Source organism: Bos grunniens, chromosome 4 (assembly GCF_055505025.1).
Source record: "Bos grunniens cultivar Pamir isolate PY7600 chromosome 4, Bosgru_T2T1.0, whole genome shotgun sequence".
Classification (NCBI taxonomy): Eukaryota; Metazoa; Chordata; class Mammalia; order Artiodactyla; family Bovidae; genus Bos; species Bos grunniens.
This window is the reverse complement of record NC_141168.1, coordinates 87,826,674-87,842,059: the sequence shown is the minus strand read 5'-3', so window position 1 is coordinate 87,842,059 and position 15,386 is coordinate 87,826,674. Positions and strand designations below refer to the sequence as shown.

The 15,386-nt window shown below is 44.6% G+C and overlaps 1 protein-coding gene across 1 annotated transcript in view; it reads right to left on the bottom strand.

Annotated features, from left to right (window-relative positions):
* LOC147374479 (ATP-dependent translocase ABCB1-like) overlaps positions 1–15,386 on the bottom strand; it is a 102,160-nt gene that overhangs the window by 29,255 nt on the left and 57,519 nt on the right. Inside the window, 7 exon segments of the mRNA XM_086398068.1 lie at positions 2,039–2,122; positions 4,843–4,920; positions 9,468–9,575; positions 10,773–10,919; positions 13,405–13,554; positions 13,659–13,772; positions 15,066–15,237. Coding sequence (XP_086254194.1) covers positions 2,039–2,122; positions 4,843–4,920; positions 9,468–9,575; positions 10,773–10,919; positions 13,405–13,554; positions 13,659–13,772; positions 15,066–15,237 — 853 coding nt within the window.

The window sequence follows — 15,386 nt, the reverse complement described above, 5'->3', positions numbered from 1 at the left end:
CCCACGACCTCAAGCCTTTCCAAACTCCTGCTCTGGCCCATGTCTTATTAACTCTCCAAATTTCCTCTGCCTGAGTAGGGCCATTCTCAGGGAAAGATTAATGATGGAGAACAGTCCAGAATGGTCATTTCCACGTCTGGGGCGTTGGTCAAATTTTTCCCAACCCCAAAATGACTAGGTACACTGATTAATAACCAAAGCTTCTGTCGGCTCTGAGTTTTAAGACAGAATTCTTTCCTAGCCCCCTGCCTCAATTCAACCTTCTGAAATCATTTGAAACTCATGTTGGTATAAACACCAAGCCAGTAACTAGGGGGAAACAGTATTAAAAAACTACCAATAGCTCTATAATTAAATTTCATACCAAGGAATTGCACCAGGGCTGCAAGAAACGGCATATATAACAGAGCATTTATTTTTATCTGATGCCATCACTGAGCTTATATAAAGGGAGGTTTAGCCGTATCTGGCGTAAGTCAGAGTGGAGTGGCCTTTCGAATCAGCTCTGTATTTGGACATTTTCAATTTCAAAGTCAAGGGTTATAATCTGAAAAGAGTCTGTGGCACAGGCAAGATAGAGACTGTTCCTTTTTCAGTATCCACAAGCCCTACTCAGAACTCATTTCCCACAGCACCCGACTGCAAGAAGCACTCAGAACATCCTCCAAGTTCACAGCAGACAAATAACTCCAGTACCTAAGCTTCCATACACATAAATGTTTCACTGAGGATGGCAGCCAAGGCCACAGAAATAAGTAAAATGAATCAAAGATGCTTCTTTAAGGTACATGAAAGATGATCCAAACAACCTAGAACCTTAAGCTGGCGGGGAAGTAAGCCCCTTGGCATAGTATGATTAAATGCTTCTGGTGACATTGCACTGGTTACTGTTACTGTTCTTTATTCTAATGACACACTCACCATCCCAATATCTATTCCTCATACAGAAAAAGAGTCTCTAGAACACTCCATGGGAGAGCATAGATTACTAGAAGCTGGAAGTTTTTCAACGAGGAGGAGGGTAGGTAACATTCTAAAGCCAGAGCCCAAGAGTGAAACAAGGTTAAGACAAACTCCATCATCCTGTGGATTTTTGTCATAAATAGACCAGGTGGCACTAGTGGTAAAGAACCCGCCTGCCAAGGCAGGAGACGTAACAGACGTGGGCTCAGTCCCTGGGTCAGGAAGATCCTCTGGAGGAGGGCATGGAAACCCACTCCAGTATTCTTGCCTGGAGAATCCTCATGGACAGAGGAGCCTGGCGGGCCACAGTCCATAGGGTCGCAAAGACTCAGACACGACTGAAGCAACTTAGTTTGCACACATGGTGCAGTTAAAGAAGAAATTATCACTTTACCCACCAATCAAAACCTGCTGGTCTAATAGTTTCTAGTTATATTAATTAAAGAGATTCATGTAGCAGCAGAATTTAAGTTTTATAGTCTGATACAATTGTTCCTTTTACCCTTGTTTTAATTTTTTCATACTCTTTTCATTTCTTTCAACCTTTGTCTAGATTTTCTTCCCTCCCCTCTGAATTCAGAGACGGGGGAGCCTGGTGGGCTGCCGTCTATGGGGTCGCAAAGAGTCGGACACGACTGAAGCGACTTAGCAGCAGCAGTAGCAAACTTTCTTACAGCAACTACACACACCTTTTTTCAGTAGCAATTACAATTTTCTGGGGATTAGCAAAGCATTAAAATGGACTGAAAAGATAAAAAAAGACTGGACTTGCATGATACACTGATAAATACTTCCTTTTTAAATAATTATCCTTCTACATGTATTTAGATAATAGCATGAATAAGATGGAAAATAACAAAACAAAGCTCAAAATTCATCACTGTTACAGTGATACAGCATATGATATTTAAATAGATAATATTTTTTTCCGTAAGACACATGATATATTGCATAGGTTAAAGGTTTGACATTTTCTAAATGATGATGAGAATTAACTGTAGCGAGAGAATTAGTTTCATGCTCAAATTCTAAATGGCCCATTAGGACAATCACAGCAGAAAGGAGGCAGTCATACCCCTTTAACTTGAGCGGCGTCATTGGCAAGCCTGGTCGTCAATGCTCCCGTGGTGTTTTTAGGGTCATCGAACCAGCTCACATCCTGTGGCAGAGAAACTCATTTCATTATCTTAAAGCCTGATGCATGAGACCTTCAGCTCAAGAGACTCACAGGGTGCCCTTATCCCCTACATTAAGCACTTAGGATTTGACACTGAATAGGTAAGAAAGGGACTTAATAAAGTCATAAAGAGAACATTTCTCAAATAAAAATTTTTGAGGGCCTACTCTGTTCCAAACATAATTGCCAGGTGTGGACCTATTCAACAGTGAACAAAAATGACAGACCTGCTGCTTTCCTGAAGCAGATTCCAGGGACAGACGCCCCAAATTAATACACACCATGCCAAGGGGTGATAACGCTAGGAAGAAAACCGGAATGGGGTAAGAAGGGAAAAGAAGAGGGGGCGGCACCATTTTATAGACTGGGGAGGTGAGCGAGAAGGCCTTCTCAGGTGACCTTTGAGCAGAGACCTGAGGACGGAGAGGGATGGGAGTATCTGGACAAGGAAGGGACAGCACGTGCGAAAGCCCCGAGGCAGAGGCATTCTTGATCTGCTCACATACAAGCAAGAAAGCGTAAAGGTCGTCACCAGCCTTAAAAGCACCTCCATGTAAATGTACAGAAGCTGCCTCTTCCTCAGGACAGACATCCATGCTCACTGGGCTCTCCCTCTTCCCTACCCCATATCCACTTACGTCAGCCAATGTGTAGAGAGTAGACTGTGTATGGGGAAGGAGGTGAAGCTCTAGGAGATGAGGTCTGGGGAGGTAGTGGGGACACAGAGTTTGTGACTTTACTGGCAAATGCAAAGATTCCAAATTTGGGGAATTCCCTGGTGGTCCAGTGGCTAGGACTCCACGCTTTCACTGCTGAGGGCCTGGGTTCAATCCCTGGTCAGAGAACTAAGATCCCACAAGCTGCATCACGTGGACAAAAAAAACAAGATTCCAGATTTTACCCTGAGAGATATGGGCAACTTTCAGCAGCTTTTAAGCAGAGGGATGTGATTTAACTTTTATCTTAGAAGAATGATTCTGGTTCTTGGGCAATGAATGAGTGAACTAGGATAACGATTGAGGCAGTGAGACAGGTTAGGAGGCTGTTGTAATATCGGACAAAGAAGAGGAGACAAGGACAACTCCTAGTCTAGACTCCTCTAAAGTCCTCTCCTAGGACTTTAACCTGAGCAACTGGCAGAATGGAGGGGCCATTTACTGATATTGGGGAGGTCTAGGTGAGGAGTAAGCCCTTTGGCAAAGGGTGGGAGGGGTGTCCAAAGCTCAGTTTTGGAGACATTTGGTATGAAATTCTTAATAGACATTCAAATAGAGAAGTCAAATAAACAGCTGACTATAGTTTATGGCCGAATAAATGAATTGGGTTTTTAAAAAAATCAACCAAAGAAATCTAGATTAAAGTTTAACATTCAACATAAAATAGGATTTTCTTTATAAAACCACTTACACTTTTAAATACAAAAATACTAAAAATATTGTGAGTTTGAAGTCTCAGTCTGTATCTGTTACAAAAATAACTAAGGTCCTAAGAAGTTATGTCAACTGTGATTGCAGTTGAAGCAGCATTTATCAAATATTCAAGAAAAAACTAATTATAATGCATTATAATTTATTATAATACATATCCATTTGCTTTTTTAAAATTGTTAAGTGCTTAAGTGTCTCCCCAATGGAACATAACTGCCATGTATACAGGCACCACTCTGACTTGAAGACCTTACAATACCTAGTATTATGCCTTGTAAGCAGAAGGCACTTAATGCATGATGCCCAGACTGAATAATTGGTGGAGAGGGTATGACACAAATCCTCAGCTCAAAGCCAAAGTATAAGGGGCCTAGGAGTTAGCCTACAGCCTGGCAGGGGAATGGGGCATTTAGCTCTGGGCCCAGGCCCTGAGTCTAGTTCAGATCTGTTATAAATACTGTCTGACTGAATTTCCTGACAAGAGGCCCTACACCAAACAGTGCTCTCTCACTCACTGGACTTGGTCCTGGCTCTGTCAGTCCCAAGCCAGCAATCCCCATAAACACGGCTTGTTTTTAAGCAGCAGGGGGTCATTATACTTATGAGTCAGGGTTTAAACCCTGCCCCATCTCCCCAGGTATATCTGAGGCATTCTTCTGAAGTATCACCGTATTAGTGCTTTTAAAATGTAAAGTTACAAAGTCACAGGCAAAATGTGCGTGATTGTTAAAGACCCTTTGAACTGATCTGCTTTGAGTGACATGTGTAGGACCCCTCTCCCCCTTCCCCTGAGAAACATTCACATCCACGTGCTGTCAGGGCCTGGGAGGTGCCCAGTGTGGGAGACCTAAGTCACTATCGGCTAGTAACAGTGCAGCTGGAACGAGTCTATCAGCCAAGCCCCAGCACAGAAACCAAGCAGCAGCAAGTGGGCCGCGGGGCTGACTTTTGATCTGTGGAAACAAAGGGTTCAGAGGGCACCTCTTGGCAGGAATAAACACGAGCATCACGGGTCTCCCGGGGAGAGAAGGAAAGAAGGAGAGGAGAGGGATGTGGGGGCACGGAATATTGCTTCCATCTCCTCCGCCTGCAGCTGCTGAGGCGGAGGGTGGAGGGGAGCCCGCCTGGGAGACGCCATCTGGCGCGCGGGGACCCTGGTCCGAAGCCCATCCCCAGCAGAGCACCCCGGGCTCGCGCTGCGGCCCAACAGCAATCCCAGCGCCTGCCCACAGGGCACAGTGCACACCCCCCGGGTGCCATCCCCGGCAGACCTACCTGCCTCAGCATCGACCTGAAAACCAGGTACCGCAGCCGCCTGGTGAGGATCTCACCCGCCTTGCCGAACGTGAAGCCCTGTGGGGAGGGACACGCCACAGGGAGAAGGCTGGTCAGAGGCCCGGCCGCCGGCGACACCGCGGGAAAGGGATGTGGGGTCAGCGCCGGGGCAGGACACCAAAGTCGGAAGCCCGGTTTCAAGGCTTGGCGGCCCTGCTCCTCAAACAGCGACGACCGCGAGCGTGGCGCACCACTAGCAGAGCTGGGAGGATATGGTTTTGACATCGACACTGCCACGCCCCAACCAGCCGGCGGGCCCATCGCGGATCTACAGGAAAGTGGTTCCTCTGTCTCCCTTCCCACTCCCGCTTCTCTCTCTCAGGAACCAGGGCCTACCACTGAGGAAGCTGGAGAGTTGTTCCCAAGGCAAGGGGAATTCGACTCTAACCCAGGAGTTTATATTATGAATCATCCCAAGCAGGAAAATTTTGAGAGTGAATTGGAGAGTGGGGGGATCGGGGGTGGGCACTGGTAACGGTTATACCAGACCTGAGGTGCAACCTGGAAAAACAGGAATCTGTAGCCGCTGCAGCCATAAAAGATGCAGAGAACAAAGATATCAAATGCTTTGTTTCCAAGTCAAAAGAAAAGCCGAAGTCTAGGAGAGAAATAGGTTAGAAAGGAAGGCTTACTGGAGACAGAGTTTTCTGCACTGATCTCCCCCCTTCCCCAAGGATATGACCTATGCCTGGTAGGAGAGATGAGCGTAAGATGTGATTGTATGGCCATGCTGGGCCACATCTGGGGAGGAAGGAGGACAGACCCTCGTCCCGGGAGCTTGGCGATATATAGGGCCAGACTGAGGCACTGCACCGCTTTCTCTCTGGAGCTCCGGGAAGGGGAAGTTCACAGATGGAGCCTGCCTGCCACACAATGGAAATGGCTGGATGGTGCTTTGGAAGAAGGAAAGCCCTAGTAAGAGCCAAGAGTCTCCTGCAGCATCTGAGACATGATGAAAGGCAACCGTAGCTCCTCCACACTCCCAGGGGGCAGGCTGGACATCATCAAGAGAGAGAGAGAGAGAAGAAACTCGGGCAAAGAGCCCAAGTGGAGAGACGAACTCTTCCTCATGGTCCTGATCAAGGGGGACAGCCAGGCTGGACCGTGTAACTGCAGGCCACCAGCCCCTCCGGTCACCAGTGTGAAGCAGGGGGCAGGGGAGGTGCACAGACCAGCGCCCCCCACCCAGTGCTGCAACTCTGCGTACCCTCTCTGCTAATACACACCAAGCCAGGGACAATGAGGAGAGAAAGAGACCCTGGATTAACTGAGTTGAAGCCTGCCATTACCAAAATGATTAACTTTACTAGGAAATGACCAGATGAAGGTTTCTGCTTTAAACTGAATGAAACCTGAACTGTCCTGCCCACTATGAGAATACTACTCTTGTCATTTGGTTGAGAACTAGCCATTGATAAGTATGTCAGGAACATCATCTCCACAAGTCCTCAGGACAAACCTATAATTACCACTTTACAGAAGAAATGGAGGTTGAGGGAGGCTGGAAGTGGCCAGAGGCTACAGTTCTAAGGTGGCAGAGCTGGAATCTGATGTGCATCTAAAGAATCTTAACCAGAATGAGCACCCAGAGCCTGGGCTATCCCCCAGTGAGCTCCTTCCTTGCTTTTCTAAATGAGGGGCTAACACCATGTTCTAATCCCATTGTTGGCACAGTGCCACCTCTGCACTTCTGAGGTCCTGGAATTCAGAGCCTTTGTTCTCACCTCGGTTTGCCAGGCAAGCCAGGCTCCACTCTCCCTGGGCATCACTGTGTGACAAAGGTACCACTTTGTCTGCCTTTGCGTCACCAATTCAGATTTCCAGCTCAAAGCCTATTCTGCTCCCAACTCCTTAACCAACTGCACCCTCAGCAGCCTCTACGTTCTCCCAACTTCTCTGGTGTTAATACTTGGTACGACAATCTGTATACAAGTTAGAGTGTCACATTTATTCTAGTATGATCAGATTCCCCAAAGAGACTTGAAGGATCAGTAACAAAAGATTCCAGGGTTTGGGATCTCCTGGTGGCTCAGATGGTAAAGCATCTGCCTACAATGCAGGAGACCCGGGTTCGATCCTGGGGTCGGGAAGATCCCCTGGAGAAGGAAATGGTAACCCACTCCAGTACTCTTGCCTGGAGAATCCCATGGATGGAGGAGCCTGGTGGGCTACAGTCCATGGGGTCGCAAAGAGTCAGACACGACTGAGCGACTTCACTTCTACCATGTCCAGAAAAGTGTCTTATCTATTCAAAATATATAAACATGCTCACACCATGCAAAATAAAGAGATCTATTGAGAGTTCTATCTTAAAAAATTACATGTGACTAACCACTCATTCTGGAGAAGGAAATGGCAACCCACTCCAGTATTCTGGCCTAGAGAATTCCGTGGACAGAGGAGCCTGGTGGGCTGCTGTCCATAGGGTCACATAGAGATAGACACGACTGAAGTGACTTAGCATGCATGCATGCATTGGAGAAGGAAATGGCAACCCACTCCAGTATTCTTACCTGGAGAATTCCAGGGACAGAGGAGCCTGGTGAGATGCCATCTACGGGGTCACACAGAGTCAGACACGACTGAAGCAACTTAGCAGCAGCAACTACTCATTCATTTAATAAGTGATTATGTTTATAATCATCTCACACACAACTAGGACCTTACCTCTTTTCATCATCAAGAGTCAGCTGCCATTCTCCCCATTCTAACAGATGAGGGAACCGAGGCTTATACAGTTTCAGTTATTTACTTGCCCAAGGACACAGAATTAGGAACTGGTGCAACTCATACCTGACCCTACACCTAACACCAAAGCCCATACTGCCTTACCATGCGGAGTGTCTAGCGTACTCAAACTCCTGGCAATTTCATTTCAGCCAAATGATCTGCAATCTGTAAAATCTGATACTTCACTGCGGGGAGCGAGCTCCGCCCCGGCAAAGGTCATGAGGAAGGAGGCTTGGCATACGCAAAGGCGGGATCAAGCCTCAGGAGTCTCCCTGGAAATTCTCGAGCAATCTACCCCCCAAACCAGAGTCTGCCAACTTTCTGCTTTGTGCTTTCACCTACACCTCTGACTTTACGGGGGGCTGTCCCCCACTACCTCTCTGAAAAAAGAGTTAGCTTACAGCTCCAGTTAATAATTCCTGGGTGTGACAGTGTTTCAACCTACAAACTCCCTTGGAAGTCCTCTAGCCTGCCTGAATAGGTTTTTCCGGCCACATGTGATTGCTCAGAGCCTCCAAACTGAGAGGCATGAGATGTTCTAAACTGTCTAAATACAGATTCCTTTGAGCAGTTAAAAGATTGATTAGAAATTGTATTGGTGAAGGGATTTTCACTTGTTGGGCCAATGTTTGCTGCTAAGTCTCCATATCCCTTACCTGCTGTGTCCCTGGCAGTGTATTGATTAATATAATTGGTGTAAGTAGTAGCTTTAATGTTTGTAACCTGGGACCCTTGAGTTAATTCTTTTTCTTGTTATAGCCCACCACACCTTTGCTCTGTAGGAATGCAACTTTATCTAATGCTTTTTGGAGGCTGGCGCCTGACTTTAGAATAATCACCTTTAGAGAAAAAGGCCTCCGGGCCAGAAGATGATGCAAATCACCTAAACTTTTGCATATGATAAGTTTGCAGGAAGAAAGCCTGGCTTACTGCATGACTCTACCCCTTCCCCCATTATCCTCTATGCATAACTTAAGGTATAAAAACTACTTTGGAAAATAAAGTGCGGGCCTTGTTCACCGAAACTTGGTCTCACCATGTCGTTCTTTCTCTCACCTTCTGGCTGAATTATTCAGCCTCTTTTCTCCACTGAATTTCCTCACTGAGCTATCCTTATTTCAGCCTCTTTTCTCCACTGAATTTCCTCACTGAGCTATCCTCATTCTATTACTCTTTATATCCTTAATTAACGTTTAATTAAGCAATTGTTTCCTGATCCTCGCCGACGCCGTCCCCGCTTGGAATTCCCTGGATCCACGGGGGCTGGACCCCGGCACTTCACATATGCTTACTACAGTTTTTGTTTGAAGACTGACATTCTTCCATCATTAGAAAGGTTCCTTCTTCTTCAGGAAAAGAATGACAAACTCTTCAGATACTTTTAAAATCAGCATGGCTGGCTTGTGGGGCTCTGAGGTTTGTTCTTGCTTTTAGAGCACTGGAAGCTACTTGAGTGTCAGAACTGGATGGCAGTGCTTATATATCCAAACGTGTCCACAGCTCCCCTAGCTTCCATTTCTAAGACCCCTGCTTTCACTTCCAATCATCGTGTTAGATCAAACACTCCCTTCCCTCTGACTTCATGAACATTTCCAGTCAGGGGAGAAGGTGGGGAGAAGGAAGGAAGCAAGGGTTCCTTCCCTTGGGGTGTAAGAGGAAGCCACAGGAAGAAAACATCTTTGATTTAAGTCAAGGAAACTGACTGCTAAGAGCCCAGTGACTAGAGGAACGACTCTACTAAACAGCAAATCACACAGGTGTTTAATAAATCCCGCCAGTTGGGTAATGATACATTTCTCCAAATGGAAAAAGAAAATGAAAATGTGGACACTTACCTGAAGGAAAAATGTAATAAAAGAAATAATTCCAAGGATTAGAAACAACAGTGAAAACAAGTTACTGTTCTGTCGTTTGGTTTCATCATCCTCATCTCTGGTGAAGATCTGGCAAAGAAATATTTAAGGGTTTCAGTACCACTGACGAAATCATTCACAGTCTGATCCATTTTACATCTAGTTATAGTACTTGGGGTCAAGAGGGCCTTAGCATGTGGAGCTCAGGCAGGCTTCCCGAAGGCCAGACTTCAGTGGGGCGGTATCGTGCCTTCCCTAGGGGCCAAGGCCTGTCACTCATTCATTGATCCATCCAACTCTTCCTCCGCTCATACTCCTTCTTGAAGTAATGGGTGCTTCAAGTCAGCACCAAACCCACTACCGCAGAACTGGGAACAAATACTGTCTTATTCCTCTGATGGAAACTACACTGTATGGCAGTCTGTTGTTTCACACGGCGACATTTCCAACTGTCCCAAGGTGTCTGCAGACACATCTGCTGATGTGGTTTTGGAGAGTCCAGGAGGTGAGTGCATATATTCAGCCCAGGTCTCTCTGAAGAAAGGAGGCTTCTTCAGCCAGCCTTCTTTGTAGGGTGGCCTGTTAGACAGACAGTGGGGAACTACAGCCAGTTCACCCGGAACCACACTGGGCGACCCTGGTTAAAAGAGCTAAACAGGATGCCTTGGCCTCAAAACGCATGCAGAGAACAACCACTTCACAGGGAAAGAAAACCATCTTCCTTCACACTGGGCCAAAATCTGACTTGTGAGATTGTAACTTTATGGTTGAAAATGTCATCATGAAAAGCAGGGCGACCAGTATCTGTCAACCTGAATCTTTTCAAGCCGTCCCATTTGTTTTCCTCTTAGTACGTGGGACGGACATCCCATAGAGGCCAAGTGCTCAGCCCCATCACGTCCTGACAAGCATCCGAGTCAGAGACTGGCTCTCCCTTGAGCTGGTGAGATGAACACTCGAGGAACCCTGTATACCAGTCACAGAACTGTTGCTGAGGCTGACTCAGAGTCCAGCGATGGCAGGTAGGGGACAGTCACCTGGTCAGTTTCATGGACTGATTTACAGGACCTCATTCCCAGGGCCTTGGGATAGAAACTAACTGCAATGGACAAACGAAGTTTTGAAAAATCAGTTTTCCTATCACAAATAAAACTTCTACATCTTTAAGCTGTTATATGAAGGTGCAACACATGTTGTTGTGGCTTTTATATAAATTTACAAATACAAACAGTTCATTCTTTAGTCAGGACTCACAGGTAAGTCCCCAAAATGAACATAAACACTTACTCTTATAATCCTTGAAAGTATGACTGAGAATGCTGGTTGCAGAGCTCCATTTATAATGGCGCAAAATACACCAACCACAAAATAAGGCCATTCAGTTATATTCAGCTTCAGAATCCTCCAAAAGGAAACTGGAGGTATGCTTTCATCCTGGAGAACACAAAATATTACAACAAACCTGTTAGGAAAATAACTGATCTTAATGGATTGAACTGATGTACAGTTGTTCTGTATGCACAACAGTTTTTAAACAAATAGATCTTATTCCTACTTACTTATCAATTGATGGCTATGTAACTTTTTTTAAAGAGTGCTGACAGATTCTGTTACATTTTGCCTTCATTTTTAAAGATATACATGATGATTCCATAAATATTTAAGTCTGACTGGACATCTGGAATGTGACAAACATATTTGTAAGGATGAAAGAACAAAAATGTTTGTATTTGAAAACTCACTATTATCTCTTCACATTATAAACTCTAATTCTAAAATTCTTATCCTATAAATTATCATTCCTAAATTCCACCTTAGAGTTAACATGTTGAGATTTGGGTCTGTGGACCAAGCTAAGGGATAGGACAGGGAATTCTGGATAACCCTTTCTTGCTCCCACTCCTATCCCAGCCTTAGCCCACTCTTAAAGACATCAGTCTGCAGCCTCCTTTGTACCCAAGTTTCTTCTGTACTGAGTTTCTTTCTGTCCTGGCTTTGGGATCCAATGATACTCCTGTGAGTTGATTTTCTTCTGATTAGACTGGATCCTCTGAGAAGGCAATGACACCGCACTCCAGTACTCTTGCCTGGAAAATCCCATGGATGGAGGAGCCTGGTGGGCTGCAGTCCATGGGGTCGCTAAGAGTCGGACACGACTGAGCGACTTTGCTTTCACTTTTCACTTTCATGCATTGGAGAAGTAAATGGCAACCCACTCCAGTGTTCTTGCCTGGAGAATCCCAGGGACGGGGGAGCATGGTGGCTGCCGTCTATGGGGTCACACAGAGTCGGACATGACTGAAGTGACTTAGCATAGCATAGCATAGACTGGATCCTGAATCTTGGGAGGACGTGTACAAGTCATCAGTTTTACTTAGAGATTCACCAGGGGTATTTTCTAATTCAAGTTCATTTCCTTTTGTCTAAAATAAACAAGAAATATGCATAAGTTGGTTAGGCGGAGTTAGCCAATGAAATCTAATCGCTCAACAGCAGATATCAAGGAAAATGGTAATTTAAATTCTTATGGGAAAGGATGAAGTGGAACTGCCATTTTTTTGGTGTGATTATATTTGAAAATTAAAACCATTAGATAAGGGATCCCCATAAACTATGCTGAAACAATATGGCATCCATTCCAAGTATCTTATCTAGTCACCTCCTTTGTGTGAGTGTTTTTGGCTCAATCAGATTTGCTTTGGACCAGTGCTGTGCTGCTGCTAAGTCACTTCAGTCGTGTCTGACTCTGTGTGACCCCACAGATGGCAGCCCACCAGGCTCCCCCGTCCCTGGGATTCTCCAGGCAAGAACACTGGAGTGGGTTGCCATTTCCTTCTCTAATGCATGAAAGTGAAAAGTGAAAGTGAAGTCGATGAGTCGTGTCCGACCCTCAGCGACCCCATGGACTGCAGCCTTCCAGGCTCCTCCGTCCATGGGATTTTCCAGGCAGGAGTACTGGAGTGGGGTGCCATTTTATTCTCCGTTGGACCAGTTACATCACACAAATAACGGTGCAGGTCATACTGTGAGACACAATGTTTTCAGTAGACATGTCAAAGAAACTGATAGGTAAGATTAACTTTAATTATATATTTTATCTAACCTATACTCTGTCTAAGATATTAGATTAACATGTAATCAGTGTAAAAACTTTTTGAGATAGCTTGCATTTTTCTTTGGACTAAGTCTTTGGACTCTGGTATGCATTTTCAACTTACAAACACTTCGATTCAGATTACTCACCACTAACATGCTCAACACTACGTGTGGCTTAGCAGCTGCTAGAGTGGATACTGCTACGGCAGCTGGTAAGGCGCTCAGTCGGGTCCTACTCTTTTTGCCACCCCATGGACTATAACCTGCCAGGCTCCTCTGTCTATGGAGTTTTCCCAGCAAGAATACTGGAGTGGGTTGCCATTTCCTTCTCCAGGGGATCTTCCTGACCTAGGGATTGAACCCACGTCTCTTGCTTGGCAGGCAGATTCTTTACCACTGGGCCTCTAAGAAGCCCTTGCTAGAGTGGATAGCTCACTTTTAAGCCTTTTTAACTTTACCTTTCTCTATCCTTCTTCATTTTGCTCCTTTTAAGAGGGAAAAAAAAAGTCTAAAACCTGATGTGATCCTCAATTCCCCTGCTTCCCACCCCAAATTTTTTTCCCTCTTCTCAAGATAATCAATAGTAACATTTATTTATAGTACCAAATACAGCAAAATCAGCTCATGCCTGAGATACTTGAGGAAACTGCTAGAGTTAGACTATACCAGCATTGTGACAAGTTTGAAGTAAATGCCTCTCTTCCCCATGAGCTCATCGTGATTGCCTTCCTCCACAATGACTCCATCATCAAGAAATAAACTTAAACCACAGATTTCAGGACTACATACGTTGTTGAATTGTTGAGTAATCATTTCATTGTACCTTAACCTCGTTTCGAGATGGATAATGGAAGTGAACATTTCTGAATTCCAGATTTCCTTTAATATTGTCGGGTTTGTGCCCAGTGTTTGAATAGCTGTCGATGCTTGGTTTATAAACAGAATAAAATGTCAGAAGGTTACAGCAACTACTAGGTTACAATAAATACTTTCAATTACATTTGTGGAGAGCTGAATAAAAGTGATAAAGAAATAGACTGTTTTAGACAGATAGATAAATGGCCAGCCCAGACTTACGTGATCAATGCTCTTGAAGACTTCATAAGCTGCTCCTCTTGTGTTTGCAAATGCCTCAATGTTTGGAGATGCCTGTCCAATACTAAAAGCTCCAGTTAATACAGAAAAGATGATCTGAGGAATGTGAAGTAAAAGCATTGAGTTACTTAGTATTTAGTACGTTTTTTTCATACTTTTAACATTGCTAGTTAAATTTTTACACAGCAAGATAACATAAATACTGACTATTAAAACTATTTTTAAAATTGAAGTACTTTTCAGTTGAGAATGCTGAATTAGTCTTACTGGATCAATGAAATAATAAATTCTATATGACTGGAATATTTTCATATGTCTTCAAAGGCTAAGAATTTTGGTTGAGAGCATCAGCAGGGTATGCTGCTGCTGCTGCTAAGTCGCTTCAGTCGTGTCCGACTCTGTGCGACCCCATGACGGCAGCCCATCAGGCTCCCCTGTCCCTGGGATTCTCCAGGCAAGAACACCGGAGTGGGTTGCCATTTCCTTCTCCAATGCATGAAAGTGAAAAGTGTAAGTGAAGTCACTCAGTCGTGCCCGACTCTTAGCGACCCCATGGACTGCAGCCTACCAGGCTCCTCCATCCATGGGATTTTCCAGGCAAGAGTACTGGAGTGGGGTGCCACTGCCTTCAAACCCTATTATGAGACTCAGGAACCTGAGGTCTGAACCCCGGATTAAGCACTAAATGGCTGTATGTCTTCAGGTGATTCTCTGACAGTCTGGACTTCAATTTCTTTATTTGCAAAAGAGAAAAGATTCTGTTTTCCCTACCAAGCAATCTTAGTGTTGTTGTATCAGGTGGAACGGTACACAGGAAAATATTTTGTAAATGATAAAGCACACATTTTCCATCAGATGGAGTCTTTTTTTCCCCCTGCACCAAACTCTATTCTTTTTGAGGTCTGATGAACAGATTTTTTTTTTTTTTCATTTTGCCCAAATCAGTTTATCGTACATTTGACACTGTTTCTCTACAGGTGTTAAAGAGGACTAAAGTCACTGTTCATTTCTTTGTAAATCACACAGTAGTTATATTATCCAACAATTTACAGAGAAGAAATTTTGCTAAGTGTTTCTATATTCACTTTCTCAATTAGTCCTTACAACAACACTAAAAGTTATGGCGTCTTACTCCTGTCATTTCCATTTTGCAGAAGATGAACAGAGTCTTCAAAAGTCTAGGTGGCTGAACCAAATCATACACTCAGTAAGTGGCAGAGCCAGAATTTGAATCAGATCGTCCTGATATCAAATCCCAGGCTCTTTCTCACTCTTCTTGGCCATTATTTAATAATTCTTCAAAAAAATATTCTCTAACAGTCAAACCAACACCACTAAATTTCATTGACATTTCAAAAGCGATTCATCTCTTACTATGATATCACTTACCGTGAGCACTTGTCCAGTGGAATATTCTCTTGAGAGGACCAAGGAGGTCCCGTACCAGAATGCCAGGGCGTAGGACGCATAGATCAACAGAAAAGCAGCACCCACAGAGATGTTGGCCGTGACAGCTTTCTTTATTCCAATTCTCTTGGCTTCTTCCAAATTTTTGTTGTACCTGGGAGAAGTAACAAATTATCACACATGCTTGTAACATCTTACAAAATGGGTCAGTACAGCATGATGGTTGTTGAGTACTCAAGACGCACCAAGGCCTCTGATGGGCACTTCGCATGTATTTTCTCCATTTGACCCTACAATGTCAGT